General features: G+C 35.1%; 1 protein-coding gene across 1 annotated transcript in view; it reads right to left on the bottom strand.

Moving 5' to 3' along the window:
* The window catches only part of LOC136033216 (serine/threonine-protein kinase mos-like), a 70,339-nt gene that overhangs the window by 1,438 nt on the left and 45,892 nt on the right, over window positions 1-23,009 (bottom strand). The window contains exons 3-4 of the mRNA XM_065713926.1: window positions 9,842-10,010; window positions 1,223-1,378 (exon numbers count right to left, since the gene is read on the bottom strand). Coding sequence (XP_065569998.1) covers window positions 1,223-1,378; window positions 9,842-10,010 — 325 coding nt within the window. The remainder of the gene's footprint in view (window positions 1-1,222; window positions 1,379-9,841; window positions 10,011-23,009) is intronic.

Here is a 23,009-nt window from a genome sequence, read left to right as displayed (position 1 = left end):
GAAAGAGCCTGTACCTTGTCTCAAGTGAAATAAAGAAAGTAAGATCTATCTTTATGCGGTAGGTCAGCATCAAGGAAAACAGAAAAAATCACAAGTTGCCTGGAATATCCGAGGACAGGCAAGTCAGGATCAATTAAGAAAACATTTAATTTAACAAAAACGTTTTGTTTAACAATAGCACTTTTATAAAACTTTAAATTAATAAGTTCCTAAGATAATAACTATGTTTGTGTACTATCTACAATTAAAAGCAAAGAAATTAAAAATGTATGCCATATCAATTTCAATAGCATTCAATAATCAATTACTATTGTCAGATATATTCCACCCAGCCTTTTTGCAGGGCACCCTTCCATTGTTGGAAACCCTTTCCACGGTGGAAAAGAAAAACTCAGTAAAATTCATTGAATTTCTCTCAGGTCCATCTGCTTACCATACCAGAGCTTGGCTTAAAGATTCATAAAAGTTAAAACAATTACAATATCTAAAAGCCTAAAATCTAAAAGATTTTTGAAATGAATGCATTGACTTAAAAATAAACAGAACTGAGATAAATAGAATTTAGCTTTACAATAAGTAAGATATGAATGAGTCCCAAAAAAAGTTTCCAGCGAAATTTTAAAATTTAGCTCGCGAAACAGCGCCATCTGTAGAAAATGCTACTGAATATTTGGAGTTCTTTCCAGAGATCATGGCAAATCTGCGTAAAGATTGCAATCAGTATGCAGAACAAGGGCATCAAAGTAAATTGAATCAGGTCAACAAAGTAATTTTGGCACAAGATTCTCTTACTAAGCTAGCTACAATAAATAAAAACACTCTTATTCAGACTTATCAGAGAAATTTAATTTATTATTAATATCGCTATCAGTTTAACTTAAGTCATTTAAAAAGTACATCAAGCATTTTTAATTTGTCGCAGATGACTTTTTTTGGATTTAATTGAAATTTTGATATTTTAAGTTGTTTAATTACGAATCATTTTATGTACTAAACAATAATTCCGTAAAAGTTATTCAGTTTACAGGACATGCTAAAATAACAGAAAAAAGAAAGGTAAACATTAGAATTTCAAAAAACAGCAGTATTTAAGGATAAATTACATATTATAAAGAATGTAGCAAGAAGAAACCTCTCTGAAGCCAGGGAAACCCTGCAGTTGCATTTTGAACAAAAATTAACTGTTTACCACAAAACTATACTAAATCATTTCTTAGCTTACCATGTAGATTATGCGTTCTTTCGATACACCTTGATACGGCCACTTTCTTGCTTTTAATTGCCAAAGTAAAATTCCAAAAGAATAAACGTCACTACGGTCTGTTGGCTTCAGACCACGAAAAATTTCAGGCGCACAGTAGGCAACAGTTCCTCGAGGCTAAAAATTCATAATTTCATATTAGTTCAAAATAATAAAATTATTAGCACATACGTTTTGGAAAAAATGTCTACATTTCTGGGTTCAATCATTTTCAATTCAATTCAATTTATTCAAAAAGAAAAGAAAACACATAACAACAATAATGATAAAGATCCTAGAAGCGAACTTGTTAAGGACCAGAACAACAAAAAATTGTAAATGAAAAAGAGAGAGAGAAAAAAAAGAAAAAACAAGGGTAATTAAAGCAAATTGAACAAACATTTAGAGAAATATAATATCAAGATTTTAGTACATTGTTATATAGCGTCCGAAAACTTGTGGATAGCTCGACACTGGAGGGTATTAAATTCCATTGAATTATAGATTTATAAATTGGGGATCGCTGGGCGGAACTAGAGATACACCTGGGGACAATGAAGGAACGGTTGGATGAACGGAGACAGTGGCCTTCAGAATTATTACTATTAAAATAAGATAATAAGTGGGGAGGAAGATTTTTATGGTAAGCGGAGTATGCAAGGGATAGATTTAATTTTTTGATGATTTGTTCAAAAGGGATAATACCAAAATCGGAGTACAAGTCCTTGGTGGGATATAGTCGTGGCAACCGAAAAACTGCTTTGACGGCACGGTTTTGAGCAGATTTTAATTTATTGGTAACTGAAGGATAAGTATTGCCCCATACAGATCCGCAGTATGAGATATATGGGTAAATAAAAGAATAATAAAGGGTGACAAGGATATCGGGAGGAAGAAAATAATTCACACGATTAATTATACTTACATGTCGCAAAATTATGGCTCTGATATAGGACACATGTGTTGCAAATGATAGGCAGGAGTCTATGTGGACACCAAGAAACTTGGCAACTTCGACCTGCGGGAGGAGATTGGTAGAACATTTTAGGCCAAGTGCTGGCTGAACTTCATTTTTTTTGTAAGGGGTTTGAAACAATACCACCTGACTTTTCTTGCTGTTAATGGTCATGCAGTTAACGAGACACCACTCCTGTACTCTATTCAGAAGGGTTTGAGTAGAGGTGACGACGGATGGTAAATTGGGACCGGTGATGAATAAGTTGCTATCGTCAGCAAAAAGTACTGGGTGCACTGATGGGCCCAGGTCCGTAATCAAATCATTAATATAAAGGAGAAAAAGTATTGGACCAAGAACAGAGCCCTGTGGGACGCCCCTCCGGACAGGTAGGGGATGTGAAGTCACCCCGCCCAGTCTCACACTCTGTACTCTACTAGAGAGATAAGAACCGAACCATGAGAAAGGAACTCCGCGAATCCCTAGGTTATTGAGTTTACTTAATAAAACACTGTGATCGACCATGTCAAAGGCCTTTGAAAAATCCAGAAATAAGCCCAATACAGTATTTTTAAGGTCAAGTTGGGAACGTATAAACTGTGTGGCGTCTATTAGTGCATGAACAGTTGAAAATTTGGCACGGAAGCCATATTGATGAGGAGAAATCAACGAATCTGATGAATGATTCCCAAATACAAAGGGAGAAAGACGTCTGAATATAATTCTCTCGAGCACTTTAGATATAACTGGTAGAAGTGAGATTGGACGATAATTGCTTATCTCAGACGGATCGCCTTTTTTATGAATCGGGATAACAATTGCTGATTTAAATATTTCTGGGAAGATTCCATTGGTCATAGACAGGTTTGCTATGTGCACAATGGGTTCACAAATATAGGAAGATACGGTCCTAAGAAGCTTATTACTTATGCCAAAGAAGTCAGGTGTACTACTATTAGAAAGAGATTCGATAACTTGAAGCACCTCTTTGCGATCAGTTGGAGAGAAAAACATGGATCTGGGATTCTTGCTAGGGTGTACTGACTGTGAGAAGGAACAGGAGTTAGCATTTGGAATATTAGTGAAATAATTATTAAAAGCATCCGGTACTAAAATTGGGTCAATTAATCTGCCACTGATGTCCCTAAGGTTAATAGGAACAGATCTTGAATTCCTTTTTTTTGAAAGGATTTCATTTATTGTAGACCAATTTTTTTGCAAGTTCCCTTTGCAGTGAGAGATTTTTGAATAATAATAATTTTTCTTTGCTTCCCGGATGAGTTTGGTATATACGTTTTTGTATTTTTTATAATTAGTCAGGTCAATAACGCTACTGGTTTTGCAAGCTAACTTATATAGGTCATTTTTTCGGTATGAAGAGATTATCAGGCTATTTGACATCCAGGGGCGTATATGGGTAGTTTTTCGGTTTGATTTGCGAACTGGAAAGGTTGAACTAATAAGATCACTCAATCCCTGTGTAAAACTACTTGTGGCTGAATTAACATCCTGACAATCCAAAGTCTTGGACCAGTCGAAGGATTTCAAATAATCCGTGAACCGGTTCATATTCACAGTATTATATATTCTATTAGACGTAGGGGTATTAGTTCTACGGGGTTGAGTAGCTGATAGGGAGGGTAAGGAAAGATAGATTGGAAAGTGATTTGACAGGTCAGAAAATATTATTTTGGAGGACAGGTGGTTTCCCAGGGAAGTGGATACAAAAATGTTATCAATTAAAGTAGCGGTAGACCTCATGGGATCAACTCTAGTAGGAAAAAGGATTGTGGGAAGAAGACCACTTGAGGTAAATGTTTCAAAGAAGGTATCACTATCATTGTTATTGCTAACATTCAATAAATTACAATTGAAGTCCCCAAAAACTATTGCCTTCTTTTGTGGTAAATTAATAAAACTAGAAAAATCATCAAACTGATTACAAAAGAAAGGTGTCGGAAATGAGGGTGGTTTGTAAAATAACGAAAAAATAAAAGAATTCTCGTCTACACTTATGTCGACGATTATTGAATAAATACATCTATTATTTATAGGTTGCGAGAACAAGAATTCACATTCTAATAGTCTGGTGAATTTTAGACTTGATCGGATGTAAAGAGAAATGCCACCAGAGGACTTGGTTAATTTTCTTTCAATATGAATAGCTTGAGAGCCAGTGAGGGAAAATTCATTAGTATCATCAATTTCTGAAAGCCATGTCTCCGTTATTCCAATTACGTCGAAAGGGCAGTAACCATTTGTTAAAATTAAATCTTTAAAATTAGCCCATTTATCCCGTATGCTTCTGATATTAAAGCAAATTACATTAAGTTTGGTCTCTTCCATTAGCTTAGGTTTCACATTTTTCACAAAATCAAAAGTGTCGAGATATTTACTGTTAATTTGGTTTAAAGGGCTATCGGGGCTAGCTAAGGTGGTGGTGGACAGATTATTTTGGTCATCGTAATAATTAAAAACAACATTATTGCACAGTGATAAATTATTAAGAAACGTAAAATCTTGTAAAGTACTTGTACTTGTGTTTGTTTGACTGTTCATTTCTTAAGCAGTAGTTTCTGTGCTTCTGGACATTTATATGAATAACAGGGGTGGTCGGAGGAGCCACAGAGAGCACATTTCATGACAAGTTGACACGGGTTTTCTTTGGAGTTCTGGTGGTCACCAGCGCATTTAGAGCATCTCGGGGAAGCTTTACAGTTATTTGCAGTATGGCCGTAGCACTTGCATTTGTAGCACTGGGTAGGCAAAAACTTGTACTCAGTTATAGGTAGACGCTCGTAACCAATAACAAGGGGATTCTCAGTGGCATAGTTTATGTGGTCACGTGACTCAAACTTTAATCGAAAAGACCTCGTACTTCCTAACTGAACAACTTCTATACAGTTATTAGCGAGATCGCATAGGTCACTTTTAGATGTTCCGTCAGGCACTCGATGTACTATACCGAAAAAGGCAGGACTCTTCACTTTAGAATTAATGGATTGGTCTGCTTTGCTTAATGCATCTGCCAAAGTATTGGCGGCACCCTTGTCCGACAGAACTACTTGCCATGCATCCCTCCTAGGCCTCAAAACAACTATGCTTGAACTGACACCCCCACAAGCTTTATCCAGGAAATCTTTTCGAGCGTCAGGATTATTCAAGTTTTTTGGTGGATTTTTCACAATAACTGAATAGGACGGTTTTGCGGGTGGGGGAGGTTTCATATCAGGAATAGTTTGCACGACTGACCTTGCTTTGTGGTGCTCAGCGAAGCTTTTAAACTCCATGTAGAGTTCATTAACCTTTCGAGTTAACGTAGCTGTTGTCTCCCCTGGCACACATGGGACCTGATCTGGCTCGAAAATCAGATACTGAGGTAGGCTGATCTTTTTCTCATCACAAAGATCAAAGGCTCGAACCATATCACTTACATTATCAGTCACTTTGGGGCGCTCAGTTACCCTAGTAATAGAGGCGTCAGCCCACAAAATCTTCTTTGCTTCAATTAACATATCTCCTTTGAAAAAATCGCAAGCAATTTTTACAATATTATCAGCTGAACAACCTGCATTTCTAGCCCGTGAAATGAAATTCAACACGGGATTCAAGACAAGTCTTTCACCTGGCATCCTCCGGTGAAATGATCAATTTTCATCAAAATTCGTGGGCGGGGCCACAATAGATGTCAGTAAAAGCAATAGCAAATCAGGTAGAATACTCACAAGATGTATATTCAGAAGTTGCGCACACAATTTTAATTATCCAAAATATCCAATTATTCAAAGCAAATTGTTCACAGCACGTTGCACAACTTAAATAGTTGCGTACACGATTTTGATTATCCAATTATTAAAAGCAAATTGTTCACAGCACTATATAGCATTGTACACAATTTCAATAGTTGCGCAATGAAATAAATATCCAAACAATAATCCTCTGTAAATTAACCAACCAATATAAACTGGTTTCATTTTATGCAGTTTGCAACTCTTTAGAAAACTCGCTTATTGGCAACCCACCTACTGTATATATTAACACACCAAAGACGTAAGAGCAAATAACTATGCCAGCCATCTCAGACGTAGACAATCAGTCCCATTCTCGAGGTGAGCTATTCGACTTTGATGCTGGACTTTTTTCTGTCAATAATGTAAAATATTCAGAATATGATTTTTTTTGTAATAAGACTTTATTTGCGGGGGAAAATTGATTTTAGACTGTTTTGTGCCTTTGCATTGACACCTATCAAACAGTTCGTGGTAACAAACTGTAGTAAGGAGTGACCCGGCTCAATAGTAAACGAAACTCTAAAAAAAGAAATTTTGATGCTAAAAGATACATCAAAAGAATCAAATTTTCACGCTGATTCTAAATATATAAGTTTCAATTAATTTAGTCTTTTTCATCAAAAGTTACGAGCCTGAGAAAATTTGCCTTATTTTGGAAAATAGGGGGAAACATCCCCTAAAAGTCATAGAATCTTAACGAAAATCACAACGTCGTATTCGGCGTATCCAAGAACCCTATAGAAAAAATTCAAGCTCCTATCTAAAAAAACGTGGAATTTCGTATTTTTTGCCAGAAGACATATCACGGGTGGGTGTTTATTTGTTTTTTTTTGTTTTTTTCCCAGGGGTCATCGTATCGACCAAGTGGTCCTAGAGTGTCGCAAGAGGGCTCATTCTTACAGAAATGAAAAGTTCTAGTGCCCTTTTTAAGCGATCAAAAAAATTGGAGGGCACCTAGGCCCCCTCCCACGCTCATTTTTTTCCAAAAGTCAACGGATTAAAATTTTGAGATAGCCATTTTGTTCTGCATAGTCGGAAACCATAATAACTATGTCTTTGGGAATGACTTACTCCCCCACAATCCCTGGGGAAGGGGCTGCAAGTTACAAACTTTGACCAGTGTTTACATATAGTAATGGTTATTGGGAAGTATACAGACGTTTTCAAGGGATTTTTTTTTGGTTTGGGGGTTGGGGTTTATGGGAGGGGGCTATGTGGGAGGATATTTCCCTGGAGGAATATGTCATGGGGGAAGAAAAATTCAATGAAAAGGGTGCAGGATTTTGTAGCATTACTATAAAAAAACAATGAAAAAATAAACATGAAAACGTTTTTCCATTTGAAAGTAAGGAATAGCATTGAAATTCAAAACGAACAGAGATTATTACGCATATGAGGGGTTCTAAAAATACTTTAGCATAAAGAGCGAGGTATTTAGGAGGAGACAAATACCTCGCTCTTTATGCTAAAGTATTTTTAGTAATTTCAACTATTTATTCTACGGCCTTTTTGATTCAGGGTCATTCTTAAAGAATTGGGACGAAACTTACGATTTAGTGTAAAGAGCGAGGTATTAACGAGGGTACAAACCCCTCGTACACATAATAAAAATATAAGAATATAAAAGTTTGTTACGTAAGTTAATTCTTAAGTTACGCATATTTTTTACTAATAAAAACGTTCGTTAAAAATTAAAAGTTCTAGTAGCCTTTTTAAGTAACCGAAAAATTGGAGGGCAGCTAGGCCTCCTTCCCCACCCCTTATTTCTCAAAATCGTCTGATCAAAACTAAGAGAAAGCCATTTAGCCAAAAAAAAATTAATATACAAATTTCATTTCAATAATTTATGTGCGGAGAGCCAAAATCAAACATGCATTAATTCAAAAACGTTCAGAAATTAAATAAAAAACTAGTTTTCTTTAACTGCAAGTAAGGAGCGACATTAAAACTTAAAACGATCAGAAATTACTCCGTATATGAAATGGGTTGTCCCCTCCGCAATCCCTCGCTCTTTACGCTAAAGCTTTGAATTGTTTTAAAAAACAGAATTGTGGCATAGAGTCAAACTTTAGCGTAAAGAGTGAGGGATTGCGGAGGGGACAATCCATTTCATATACGGAGTAATTTCTGTTCGTTTTAAGTTTTAATGTCGCTCCTTACATGCAGTTAAAAAAAACTAGTTTTTTTTTTTTATTTAATACTTATCAATGAGCAAGCATAATACCTATGTGATGGGACAGTTCAAGCATAAAACCTTTTGAAACTATTGTGGTAGTAGGAATAAAAAAAATCTTGTTCAGTTTGTTTAACTATTCTAATATTCACCACATTACTTATGAAATTTTAACATTTTTCCAATGTTTCTAACTAATAATTTTAACATTTTTATTGCTTAGTTTACAGCTTAGTATCACTGAATTATTTAGAGCACTGGGGTTTTTAAGTCTTATGAAAAGTATGATCAATTGCCGAAGGTATATTTCAAATGAATAATATACATATTTTGTGAAAGTAATGAGAAATATGACAAAAGATTGCTCTTGTCGTACACAAGATGGATCAGACATCCAAAATCTTCCTTCTCTAAAAGTAATTTTTCATTAGCTTTTTTCTTTCTGCGGCATTCATGAATTGAATATAACAGATTAATGGTTGGCTACTCTTGAAAAGAGTAAAAAACAGGATTATTCATATGAAGGCTGTTGGATACTAAAGCTGACTAGGTGATTTAATTTAATGACTTAATTTAACAAAATGGCTATCTCAAAAATTTGATCGGATGGATTTGGGTTAATAAGGCAAGAGGGCTAGAACCTATCCGGGCCCTTTTGAATCTTAAAAAGGGAACCAGAACTTTTCATTTCCAGTAGAATGAGCCCCGACAAAGTTAAAAGATCATTCCTTCCATAAGAACCTTATATGGCCCCGGTGCGTAATTTAGAACACTCGCCCATAGAGTCATCAGACTACTTTGGACTTCTAAAGGGAATTAAAACTTTGTTTCTAGTCATTTGAATCTCCTCCGAAGTCTATCTCTTCCATAAGAGCCTCAAATACATCCGGACATTATTTGTAACCCTTTTCCGGGTCTTTGGGTTGGTATATGTTGTCCTCGTAGCGGACAACATACTCCGAAAATTCATTGTTTGACTACTTCAATAAAATGATTATATTAAAACTTCGATTGAATGTGTTTGGAGAAAAGAGGATGTTTATGAGGGGGAGGGTGGGGGTAGAACATCATAAACTGTGCTTAATAAAGAACATTATCTGTCACATTTCAGTGCGTACAAACGGTTAACTGTAGCTACTAAAGTTGCTGGATCTCTAGTGCTTTGAATGTTCTCATTGACCGAACGAAAAAAAAGAATAACAGAGGGGATAGGAGATCACATTCGTGATAAACCTGTGTTAACGATAAAATGGGATGTTCCCAACAGAACTTATTTTATTGACAAAAAATTGACTATTTGAAAAAGAGAATGAACAGCAAAAATAGATAAAATGGTGCATTCACACCATTCCGCTTGATAGCGGAAATAAATGTCGTTCGTAGATTTTAAAGTATAGTAGATATCTGTCAATACCGCTGTAAAGGAGAATGAAGGGTGTTACCAAAATTTTGTGATAAGTAAGTGTCTCAGAAAGGAATTTTGGATCCCAACTAAAAGCAGAGATAGCATTATCTATCTGGGAATAGACAGAATCCCCAGTCTGCAATCCTGGCTCTTAAAACCATTTAGAATAGATTTTTTTTTGTTTAGAAAATACCGACTTAAAGACTGTTATGAAATTAGCCTTATAATAAAAACAATAATATTTAGCAAGTTTATTTTGAAAAATTTTGTTCCTTACCTTGATTTGAGAAACTGTTTCAAGAGCCTTTACAGTCACTGAACAGCCGAAATCACTAATTTTGCAGATTTTCTTACTGTTAACCAATACGTTTGCTGGTTTAATATCAAGGTGCAAAATTCCATTTGAATGAATGTATTCTAGTCCACTGGATATCTGCTCAGCAAATCTGAAAAAAATGGTTTATCAATACGGAAATTAAGAAATAACCTGTAAATTATAGGTTTATTGAAAGTTTGCCATTAATTTTTTTCACTGTATAAAAAATATCAGCTTAGCAAACATATGCCGCATTAGCGTAGCTTGCTAGAGATTTAGAAGCAACTTAACAAATAAAAAAAAAATATCAGAAAAAACCACGGTGTATAGAAAATTAAAAATATATAAATTCATTTCTTAATTTTAGTTTAGCTTGTTCTATTTGCAAGGTTTTAGTCTTATATTAGAAGCTGTTGTGCTTTTTAGATTTTAAATGCACTTTATTTGTTTCAGTGCAGAACAATGATCAATACAGGTTTAAATATCGGCTGCTGTGTTCGCTATTATTTAGTCTTATGCTACTATTTATATAAAATCCATAACCTCTTCAATTTCGTGAAGTCTGGCTAATTTGTTATAGAAGTTATCATCACCAATTTTTTCATCAGAGGCAACGCTATAGCGTTGCCTATAGTAAAGGCCACAAGGCTCCAATATTTTACTCTGTTTTATCTTTTCCCTCTAGGCACAAAATATGGAAAGGATGGTCGTATAAGCATTGAGCAGGATTCACTAGATTGGAAATCAGAAGTTCTAGTGCCCTTTTTTAGAACCACAAATGATGGGTGGGCAACTAGCCCCCTCCTTTACGCCCTATTTTCCCCAAACGTATTTAATCAAAATTTTGAGATAGCTATTTTTTCAAATAGTCCATAAATCTTTTTTCCTCTAGAGTTAGCACAATTTTCCCAGAGCCCGAGGGCAAGTATTATAAGTTACTCCCCGGAGTTATTTAAGGTTCTTATGGAAGAGGTGGCCATATTAACTTTAGAGGAGTCTTATTTGATTGGAAATTAAAAATCCTAGTTCGCTTTTTAAAATCGAAACTGATCAGAGGGCAGATAGTCTCCCCACACCCTCTTTTCCCCAAACACATCCAATCAAAATTTTTAGATAGCCATTTTTTTCCAAAATAATCCAGAGATAATACAACAATGACTCCAGGGTTGACACATTCCCCCAGAGCCTGGCGGCCAGGGCTGTAAGTTATGCTCAAAGAGGAACTTTGGAGGAGACTCATTGGATCGGAAATTGAAATTCTATTCCCCTTTTAACAATCAAAAAGGACCAAAGGGCAAATACCCCCTCCCCCCTTCCAAGCTCAGTTTTCCCCAAATGAATCTGATCCAAATTTTGAGATAGTCATCTTGCTCAAAATGTCCAAATCGTATAATAATGCCTTTAAGGTTGAAATTGCCCCCAGAACCCGAAGGTAAGGGTTGTAAGTTATGCCCCGGAGGCAAATAGGGTTCTTATGGAAGGGATGGCTGCATAAACTTTGGAGGAGGGTCATATGATTGAAAATTGAAAGTTCTAGTTTGATTTTTAAGAGTCAAAAGTAACCAGAGGGAAACTAGCCCCCACCTCAAATATATCTGATAAAAATTTTGATATAGCCACTCTGTTCAATACAGTCCAAATATCATATAACAATGCCTCCATTGTTAAACGACCCTCCAGAGCCCAGAGCAAGGGTTGTAAGTTATGCTTCGAGGCTATACGCCTGTTATGCAAGGTGTGGTCACATAAACTTTGAAGGAGGCTCATTTGAATGGAAATCCAATGCCCTCAGAGCCCCCAGGGTAAGAATTGTAAATTATCAAATCTTTTCATTTTTAACATTCAGGATTTACTATTGAGAATGGGGAAGTTGTTTGATCAGGGGTGTGTCTAAAAATTCTACGTACGTTGGGGTGAACCTTCGCAGAATGTTGAGGGGTATAGTGAGCTAAATAATAAGATATTATCTGCATCCACGCTATCAAAAATAAATATGTCTAATATCTTAGGAACTTGTAAGGGTATTAAATTGGAATTTTTATAGTCATTGCTATCATTATGGCCTCAAATGCGACTAGTTACGCCTACAAAAATGACCACTTCTGACTGCGATTAAATAAAAAAGAAACAAGTTTTTTTTTTCAGTGAAAGTAAGGAGCGATATTAAAGCTTAAAATGAACAGAAATTACTCCGTATATAAAAGGGGCTGTTCCCTCCTCAACGCCCCACTCTTTACGCTAAAGTTTGACTCTTTCTCTCAACTCTACTTTTTAAAACAGTAAAAAACTTTAGCGTAAAGAGCGGGGCGTTGAGGAGGGAATAGCCCCTTTTAGATACCGAGTAATTATTCGTTTTAAGTTTTAATATCGCTCCTTACTTTTAGTTAAAAAAACTTGTTTTTTTTTTAAATTTAATTTCCGGAAGTTTTTAAATTAAGGAATGTTTTGATTTTGGCTCTCCGCACATGAATAATTGAAACGAAATTAGCACATTAATTAATTTTTATGGCTAAATTATTTTCTCATAGTTTTGATTGGACGATTTTAAGAAAAAAAGAGCGCGGGAGTAGGCATAGTTAACCTCCAATTTTTGGTTATTTAAAGAAGCAACTAGAACTTTTAATTTTTTACGAACGTTTTTATTAGTAAAAATATACGTAACCTACGAATTAGCTTACGTAACGAACCTCTATATTCATATGTTTTTATGACGTATATGAGGGGGGTTCACAACCTCGTCAATACCTTGCTGTTTACACTAACGCTTAAAGAATGACCCCTGAATCACAAAGACCATAGAGTAAAAAGTTGAATTTAATAAAGTTACTTTAGCGTAAAGAGTGAGTTATTAGGAGGAGGTGAACCCCTCATATGCGTAATAATTTCTGTTTAATTTAAGTTTTAATGCTGCTCCTTACTTTCAGTTGAAAAACTTTTTCATATTTATTTTTTCTTTGTTCTTCAAAAAAATGCTAAGAAATCCTGCGCCCCCTTCATGGAAATTTTCTTCCCCTATGATAAATCCCTACATGGAACGATCCCCCCGCGTAACCCCCTCCGCTCAACCCCTCCCCCAACCAAAAAACCCCCCGAAAGCGTCTGTACACTTCCCAATAACCATTACTGTGTTAACACTGGCCAAAGTTTGTAACATGCAGGCCCTCCCACGGAGACTGTGGAGGAGTAACTCGTCCCCAAAGGCATAGCAATTTGGTTTTTCGACTATGCTGAATAAAATGGCTATCTCGGAATTTTGATCCGGTGATTTTGGGGAAAAAATGAGCGTGGGAGGGGGCCTAGGTGCCCTCCGATTTTTTAGGTCACTTAAAAAAGGGCACTCGAACTTTTCATTTCCGCTAGAATGAGCCCTCAAACGACATTCTAGGACGAATGGGTCGATACGATAATCCCTGGGGAAAGAAAAAAAAAAAACAAAAACAAATAAACACGCATCCTTGATCTGTCTTGTGGCAAAAAACGCAAAATTCCACATTTTTGTAAATAGATGCTTGAAACTTCTACTATAGGGTTCTCTAATACGCTGAATCTGATGGTGTGATTTTTGTTAAGATGCAATGACTTTTAAGGGCGTCCCCCTTTTCTAAAATAAGACATATTTTCTCAGGCTCGTAACTTCTGATGGGTAAGCCTAAACTTAACGAAACTCATATATCTAAAATCAGCATCAAAATGCGATTCTTTTGATGTAACTATTGTTACGTTTTTTATGGCACTTGGTATTAACCAAGTGACATATAGCAATCGCAAATTCTGTCGGTCTGTCGGTCCCGGTTTTGCTACTTTAGGCACTTCCAGGTAAGCTAGGACGATGAAATTTGGTAGGCGTATCAGGGACCGGACCAGATTAAATTAGAAATAGTCGTTTTCCCGATTTGACTATCTGGGGGGGGGGTCGGGGGCCCGTTAATTCGGAAAAAATAGACATATTGAAGTATTTTTAACTTACGAACGGTTGATCAGATCTTAATGAAATTTGATGTTTGGAAGGATATCGTGTCTCAGAGTTGTTATTCTAAATTCCGACCGGATCTGGTGGGTGGGATTTGGGAGGGGGAAACCTAAAATCTTGGAAAACCCTTAGAGTGGAGGGATCGGGATGAAACTCGGTAGTAAAAATAAGCGCAAGTCCTAGATACATGATTGACATAACCGGAACGAATCCGCTCTCTTTGGTGTAGTTGTTGAGGGAGTGGGTTAATTCTGAAAAATTAGAAAAAATGAGGTATTTTTAACTTACAAACGGGTGATCGGATCTCAATGAAATTTGATATTTAGAAGGATAGCGTGTCTCAGAGCTCTTATTTTAGATCCCGACTGGATTTGGTGACATTGAGGGGGATGGAGGGGGAAACCTAAAATCTTGGAAAACACTTAGAGTGGAGGGATCGGGATGAAACTTGGTGGGAAAAATAAACACAAGTCTGGATACATGATTGACATAACCGGAACAGATTCTCTTTGAGGTAGTTGGGGGGATTCATTCTGAAAAATTAGAAAAAATGAGGTACTTTTAACTTACGAACGGGTGATCGGATCTCAATGAAATTTGATATTTAGAAGGATATCGTGTCTCAGAGCTCTTATTTTAAATCCTGACCGGATCTGGTGACATTGGGGGGGGGAGTTGGGAGGGGGAAACCTAAAATCTTGGAAAACACTTAGAGTGGAGGGATCGCGATGAAAATCGCGATGATCGCGATTTTTGGAAAAAATAAGCAGAAGTCTTAGATACATGATTTATATAATCTTACGCTCTTTTTTTTTGGGGGGGGGGGTAGGTTTAATTCTGAAAAATTGGAAAAAATGACGTATTTTTAACTTACGAAGGAGTGATCAGATCTTCCTGAAATTTCATATTTAGAAGGAACTCGTAACTCAGATCTCTTATTTTAAATCTCAATCGGATCCAGCGTCATTGGAGGGGTAGTTGGGGAGGACCGAAAATCTTAGAAAATACTTAAAGCGGAGAGATCAGGATGAAACTGGATGGGAAGAATAAACACATGTCTAAGATACGTGACTGACATAGCCGGATCGGATCTGCTCTCTTTGGTGGAAATGGGGGGGGGGGTAATTTTGAAAATTGAGGTATTTGTAACTTACGAAAGGGTGAATATATCTTAATGAAATTTGATATTTAGAAAGATCTTGTGCTTTAAAGCTCTAATTTTAAATTACGACCAGATCCTGTGACATTTGGGGGAGTTGGAGGGTGAAACCAGAATTCTTGGAAAATGTGAAAATTGGGGTATTTTTATCTTACGAATAGGTGATCGGATCTTAATGAAATCTGATATTTAGAAGGAATTCATGTCTCAGAGCTCTTATTTCAAATCTCGCCCAGATCTTTTGACATTGTGGGGAGTTGGAGGGGGAAATCTTGGAAAACACTTGGAGTGGAGGAATCGGGATGAAGCTTGGTGGATAGAATAAGCAAATGTCCTTGATACGTGATTGACGTAACCGTACTGGACTCGCTCTCTTTGGGGTAGTTGGGGGGAGGGGTTCAGTGATTTGGCGAGTTTGGTGCTTCTGGACGTGCTAAGACGATGGAAATTGGCAGGCGTGTCAGGGAGCTGCACAAATTGACTTGATAAAGTCGTTTTCCCAGATTCGACCATATGGGGGGCTAAAGGGAGAGGAAAAATTATAAAAATTAGGTATTTATAACGTACAAGTGGGTGATCGGATCTTAATGAATTTTGATATTTAGAAGGACATCGTGACTCAGAGCTCTTATTTTAAATCCTGACCGGCATTAAGCCTCTGATTTTCCTTTTAAATCAATCTATTGATTCATAGGATTTTGTTAGAGCTCATACCATTTGAGCTCCTGGCTCTTAGCTCTTCTTGCCTCGTCACAAGTGCCATATGAGCTCTTAGCTCTTGTTTAGAGTTTTGGTTACTATTGAGCACAGTTCGTTACCGTTTGACAACTTCGTTACTGTTTGACAACTTGTGACTGTGAAAGCGGCTGATCATAATTTACGTTTGACGACATTCAGAGAGACTTAGGGGATGTTGAACAAAATCGAAATACATTATATGTATGTGGATTATCAAAAGGGCGTATCAGCAATATTTCAGGAACGGTTGAGGGTATTCAATTGAAATTTTCAGGGCATTTTGTGCAGTACTTGAACGTTCAGTGAATGCTTAAGGGAAATTTAAACTAAATAAAAATACCATCTGTATCCATATTATTAACAGAGTATATCTGCATTGTCGTAGGATTGGCTACGGATCAGAATGTTCAATCAAAAGATATTCTGTGCATCTGGGTTGTACGAAGGGCGTATCTGAAATGTCTCAAGAATAGCTTATGGCGTTTATTTGAAACTTTTAGGGGATGTTAAAGGGGTACTGAAATAAATCAAATGAAGCTAATTAGAACTATTAAATTAGAATTAGATATTTTAATTCTTACACCTAGAGACACGAAAAATGGAAATATTCATTACATTAACCATTCTATTAAACTTTCATTAGATTAATACTATATGAACAGATATTATTAAAAAAAAACTTATACTTATACTTAATACTGTATTGTCTTATACTTATACTTAATACTGTAAACTTATACTTAATACTGTATTGTCATGTCGAAAAGTTGAGGAGGAGCATTCTATATGGACTTGTCCCAAATAAAGACAGGAAAGGGACCACAAGTAGTGATAGCGAAAGTGTTAAAGCGATATAAAGTAGAGAAAGTATTGAAGCACAAAATACATTAAAACACAAATTAAAGAGGCGTGAATTGGATATCATGGTAAAATTGCCGATGATCAGGAAGATGCGGCAAGACGGCACATTACTAAAATACTGTATTGTCATGTTGAAAAGTTGAGGAGGAGCATTCAATATGGACTTGTCCCAGTTAAAGACAGGAAAGGGACCACAAGCAGTAATAGCGAAAGTGTTAAAGCGATATAAAGTAGAGAAAGTATTGAAGCACAAAATACATTAAAACACAAATTAAAGAGGCGTGAATTGGATATCATGGTAAAATTGCCGATGATCAGGAAGATGCGGCAAGACGGCACATTACTAAAATACTGTATTGTCATGTTGAAAAGTTGAGGAGGAACATTCAATATGGACTTGTCCCAGTTAAAGACAGGAAAGGGACCACAAGTAGTAATAGCTAAAGTGTTAAAGCGATATAAAGTAGAGAAAGTGTTGACGTACAAAATACATTAAAACACAAATTAAGGAGGTGTGAAGTGGAGATCATGATAAAATTGCCGAAGATATTGAAGATTCAGCAAGACGGAATAGAGTGTATGATTTTCAGTAAATATTGGTCATGTTACTTATGATAAGAGGTTAACATTTGTAAATCCTTTGAAGATCATCTAAAATCTGTTCACACATAATCCTTGTTATGAGCCTCCTAGCCAAAAGCGCCGCCACGAGTTTGAATTTTTGTCGATTCAACCCGAACTCTAGACTAAGTTTAAGTTAACTTTGTCTCAAGATTATTTCTAGACTAACAATTTTTAATATAAACAATGTGTTACTATTTATATACATCATATCTGTAGATGCAACCAAATTATACTTGGTTATTAATATGCTTCTAGTGGTAGTGACTTCATTAATGTCGTTATCTTGTAGTTTTCTCCTCAGGTGGAAGCATCTAAAACATTTTTTTAAATGCTTTTTTGACATCCTAACAAAAGTGATCCAAAAACTGAATACATTACCATTTTATTGAGCTTTTGCCAACTATTTCCTACTGAATAGTCGTTTTAGCTTTCTAGAATAAAGATTTAAAGCCCTGCAAATACAATGTTATTGCCGATGATTTTTTACGATAAAATTTTCCTTGCGAGTTTCAAACTTTATTGTTTTTCAATATACTGTCAAAAGAGAGTTTCAACTTTTATTTTCCAATATATTATTCAAATGAAGTCGTTTGATCTCCCTTAATATATGGTCCAACAGTATTCCTAGGCAAAGCCGTATCCAGGGGAGGGTGGGGTTACCGAGTTTGATACCCCACCCCTTATTTTTTTTTGTCTGACCCGCAAAAAAAAAATACATATAAGGAAAGTTTTGGTGCATTTTGTAAAATTGTCTTGTAACCCCCCCCCCCCCCCGAGCCAAAAGTCCTGAATTCATCCTTTTTCTAGGATAATTTAGTATTTTTCAAAATCAGAAGAAAACAAATTGACTTCAGACCTACCCCCCCCCCCTGTAATACTAGCATACAAGTTCCTTATTTTTTCCTATATTTGTTGCATAATAACCATTTTTGGTATTTTTCCTGATTTTGCCCCTCCTCTGAATGAAAGTCCTCTATGCGTGCCTTCCTCTAAACATTGAATAAAATTTTTAAGTATTTACGAGTTAGAAAGATTTAACTCTAGATTAGCCCAGTTATTCTTTTATCGACCAGTAACAATTGTTATTACTGATATGGAGCGCCCGGCAATATAATTGCCTAATTTTTAATGACAATATAATTAAGTGTCTCAACTTATCAACTTATCACGTAAGGTGGCTATCGGGGAGAGAGATTGGGAAGGGGTGTCAAGGGGGACTGGGACCCATGAAATAAAGCTAATCAGATGAAGAAACAACTGAAATCAGTGCAAGTGATATACTTTCGGGACATAAATACCTACTTTATTTGCCTTGATCTTACCATAATCATGCTATCAAAAGGTTCCCAGTAATGAACTGTAAGTAAGAGCGAAATGGCTTAATTGTAACTGAAAATCGAAAAAACAGAATTTTGATATCAAAAGATATATAAAAATTCCACTTATTATGCTGATTACAACCATATAAGATTCATTAAGCTTAATGTTATCCATCAAAGTTACGCGCCTGAGAAAATTTCCCTGATTTTCAAATAAGAGGGAAACACTTCCTAAAAGTCAAGGGGTCTTAATGACATCATTAAGATCCCTGTGCAGATCTTATGATGTGATGCGATCTGAAATGGTCTTATGATGAATCTGGTGGTGGGATCCTATTGTGGAAGTTTCAAGCTCCCGTGGAAGCTGATAGGAGGGCTTGTTGCCCTCCTATTAATTTTGACGTTTAGCATCTGCCATAGAACTTACAAATGACAATTGAATAAGCCCCCTCCAAAGCTTATACGACCAACCCTTCCATATTAAGTGCCTCTTGGAAATAATAAACAAACAAAAATTATGATATTGAATCCTTTTGGCTCTTATCTATAGGATTTAAAGATATTCGTAAAGCTTTCAATTTCCCTTCTAATGAACATCCGGAACTATCCAAGGAGAATGGGGGGGAAATTACCCGGAGGAATTTTCTGTGAGGGTGTATTATCCACGGGATATTTTCCACGGGGTATTTTCAATGGGGTGGGTAGGTAACCGTCGCATCCCAGAAAACCCTTTATCAAAGAACATTCAATAAAGGCTTAAAATTGTAATAAAAACTTATGAGATTTATGGGGATTTTCCCAATTGTCCTTAATTTAATCAATTCTATGCTTCAACGTTGTTTAATTTGGTAAAACCTGAATATAAACTTATAATCTTGATTGTAAAATATGCCATTTTCAATGGATTGTTACTTCCACTGACATTAGCTGTTATGATTTATTACACACGTCACTCTATCAATAAATCCTACAGACACTTACCTTGTGACAGCCTAGTGGATGTGACTGGGCCTCTCAACTGAGAACGCTCTGGTTCGCTCCCTACTGTCACAAGGAAAGTCATTGATAATTTTTCATTAAATAATTTTTTTTTTTTGCAACGAATTTGGTAAACTTCGTTAGCAATAACCATGAGGTATTGTTTGGACCGTACTCGCACAAGAATTGAGCGATTTTTTCTTTGAAAATTTTAAAATTGCTGCCAAACACTTTATTTTTCCCCATAAGATAAAACATAGCCGAAAACTTCATAAGTAGCCTAAACTGAAAGAAGCAGAGTCTTGATAATAATGAACACAAGAAACGAATCAAATTTTGATGCTTAGTTAAAATGTATAAAATTCCTCAAGTTTAATGTGACCCATCAAAAGCTGCGTGCCTGAAAAAATTTCCCTGATTTTCTAAAAAGGGGATAACTCCCCAAAAAGTCAATGGATCCTAATGAAAATCAGAAATTAAATAAAAAAAACAATTTTTTTTAACTGAAAATAAGGACCGACATTAAAACTTATAACGAGCAGAAATTAACCCGTATATGAAAGGGGCTGTTCCCTCTTCAACGCCCCGCTTTTTACGCTAAAGTTTGACTCTTTCTCTCAACTCTACTTTTTAAAACAGTAAAAACTTTAGCGTAACGACCAGGGCGTTGAAGAGGGAACAGCCCTTTTCATATACGGGGTAGTTTCTGCTCGTTTTAAGTTTTAATGTCGCTCCTTACTTTCAGTTAAAAAAAACTTTTTTTTTAATTTAATTGGTTCCGCCTCTCCACAGATGAATAATTAAAGCAGAATTTGCATATTTATTTATTTGGCTAAATGGCTTTCCCATAGTTTCGATCGAATGATTTTGAGAAAAAGGAGGGGGGAGGAGGCCCAGTTGCCCTCCTATTTTTGGGTACTTAAAAAGGCAACTAGAACTTTTAGTTTTTTACGAATATTTCTTGTTATTTCTTATGTTGCCTAAACAAAAAGATCACTAAATCAGGACATAAATCGCTAAATCATCTAAAAAAAAATCACTAAATAAACCATGTATGAAAACAAGAAAGGAGATAATAAATGAAAAGAAATAAAATCAAATAGGTGAAAAATGAGGATTTTTTTAAGAAAAGTAAAAACCGATTTTTTATATTGTTTTTCAGAGAAGAGGCACTTATCTGGGAATGAGATAAATGATTTAAATTTCTACCCCCTAAAATTTAAGTTATACTTGACTAAATATCCGACAATCAAAAACAAACAGAAATTAAAAAAAAAACTCTCCAAAACAGAAGTTTTTCATAGAAAAGTAAAAGCCACATTAACCATAAGATCAGCAGAAATAAATTCATATAATAATTCATACTCATTACGATCATAAATTCCGACTAAGGAATAAGTGAAGCCTAAACGAACAGAAATTAAACAGACAATTACAGAAAAGAAACTTACATCAGTACAAATATAAATGAATAATTAAATCTAGAAACGAGTAAAACTTTAATTAAATATACAAATCAAGGTTAATACGAGCAATAATTCCAGCAAACATGAGTTTGGCTACTGCCCCCTTCTCTAACTGTATAAGTCTAAAGCCTACTGCGTTATTTGCGCTTTAATGAAAAGTAGGTGTGTTTTCAACAATCTTCGAAAGATCATATAAGTTTAAACTGAATATATGATATATAATGATACTAATTCTTGAAAGCTTATCAGTCCAACATTTCATTTCATTGTATTTTTATTTTTATCTTTAATATTATAATGAGTACAAAAGAAAATAATTGTAATATAATCCGTTTGAAAACTGAATGTGAATTGAATCGTCCTTGGAAAGAACTAATAAAATGAAACCGAATATTTGATGTATAAAGAAATTAATCAAACCGTTCTTGGTAACAAACCGTAAATAAGGAGCAACATGGCTCAATAATAATCGAAAAGTAAAAAAAGGGAATTGTAATATCAATAGATATATCAAAAGAATTGGCTCACTATACTAATTAATAAAAAAAAGTTGTCTTAATAAAAGTAAATAGCGAAAATATGTCTTAGCAGAGTAAAGAAAATAATTGACATTATAACGAATAATCAACAAAAGTAAAAAGAAACAACTTAGTAAAAATTGAACCAATGATGAAATTGTAAGTTACAAAAAATAAAACGAATATTCCTCTCAAATTCAAAACGAACAGAAATTACTAAATATGCCTAATTGAACGAGGAAGTTGTCTGTCTTTTGCCCCAATTATAATTTCTTAGAAACAGTTATTATAAGAGCTAAAAGAGTAAATACAGCATAAGAGATAAAACAGTTAAAAGAAACGGATATTAAACTTAATAAAAAAATAAAACCAATAAGGAACTTAGTATGTACCCAAAATAAATTGATGTTCTAATTAAACTAAAAAAAAACAGAAGTTAATAGATATATAAAGTGGGGAATTTTTCTTCTTGCACTCCAATCATAGCGCGATTGTTACACGCGCTTTACTGAAAAAAGCAATATATATTTTAAATCGTTTCAAAGCGAGAAACGAGAAAGAGAGGTTCCAAAGCAAGAGAGACTTTTTGTCAAATAAAAATTCAAGGCCCTATCCAGATAAGGTGGTCATGGCTGCAGCTCAGTCCCCCCTCCCCATCACCCGAAGGTTAAATTCTATTCGTAAAAAGCTACAAAAATGCAAATAAACAAATATTGATGCATTTTGTAAAGTTTTTTTTTGCAACTCCCCTAAAAAAACACCCAAAAATGCATCCGCAGTGACGGGTGTGTTTCATCCATCCCCACCATCCACTCACTCAAAGGTTCAATTTTACTCATAAAATAAAATGGCTACAAAAATGCATATAAAATACATTTTGATACGTTCTTTAAAGGTTTTTTTTAACACACCCCTCAAAAATGATAGCCTTTCCCCCAAAAATAATCCTAGATATAGCCATAATAAAAATAAACGGTTCGCAAAACATATTGTTTTCAATGGAATATAGTTTAGATTTTGTGAAACGAAAGAGAGACAAAAGAAAGCACCATCTTTTGTGAAAATTGATTCATTCTGGGACGTCATTTTTCTTTGCTGCGTTGTGTTTAATGTTATAAAAAATTAAAATTAAACTCATTTTATATGTACTTTTTAATTAAAAGTATAATAGTTAAAAATTAAAATTCCAATACCAATAAATGCTTCATCAAAGAAAATTTTCAAGTTAAAAGAAACAGTTTTATGTGAATATTCTTCTTTCAGTTTTGTTTCTTTTACAGATATAGAGCAATGGACCCTAAATTACCATTAGAAAATGAAAAATTAAATTTTTGGAAGAAATCTATTTTATTCTTTGCAGTGGTGTTTTGTAATAATGAATCTATTTGGCTCTTTTATGCATTTTAAAGAAATATGTTGGGAATGAAGAAATATTAATGGAACTTTTGTGCATACCAGTCTGATGGAAGTAGATTGATATTAGAAAATGTAATCAC

This window comes from Artemia franciscana, chromosome 11 (assembly GCF_032884065.1).
Source record: "Artemia franciscana chromosome 11, ASM3288406v1, whole genome shotgun sequence".
Classification (NCBI taxonomy): domain Eukaryota; kingdom Metazoa; phylum Arthropoda; class Branchiopoda; order Anostraca; family Artemiidae; genus Artemia; species Artemia franciscana.
The sequence above is the reverse complement of the archived record's forward strand: the minus strand, read 5'-3'. Positions and strand labels throughout refer to the sequence as shown.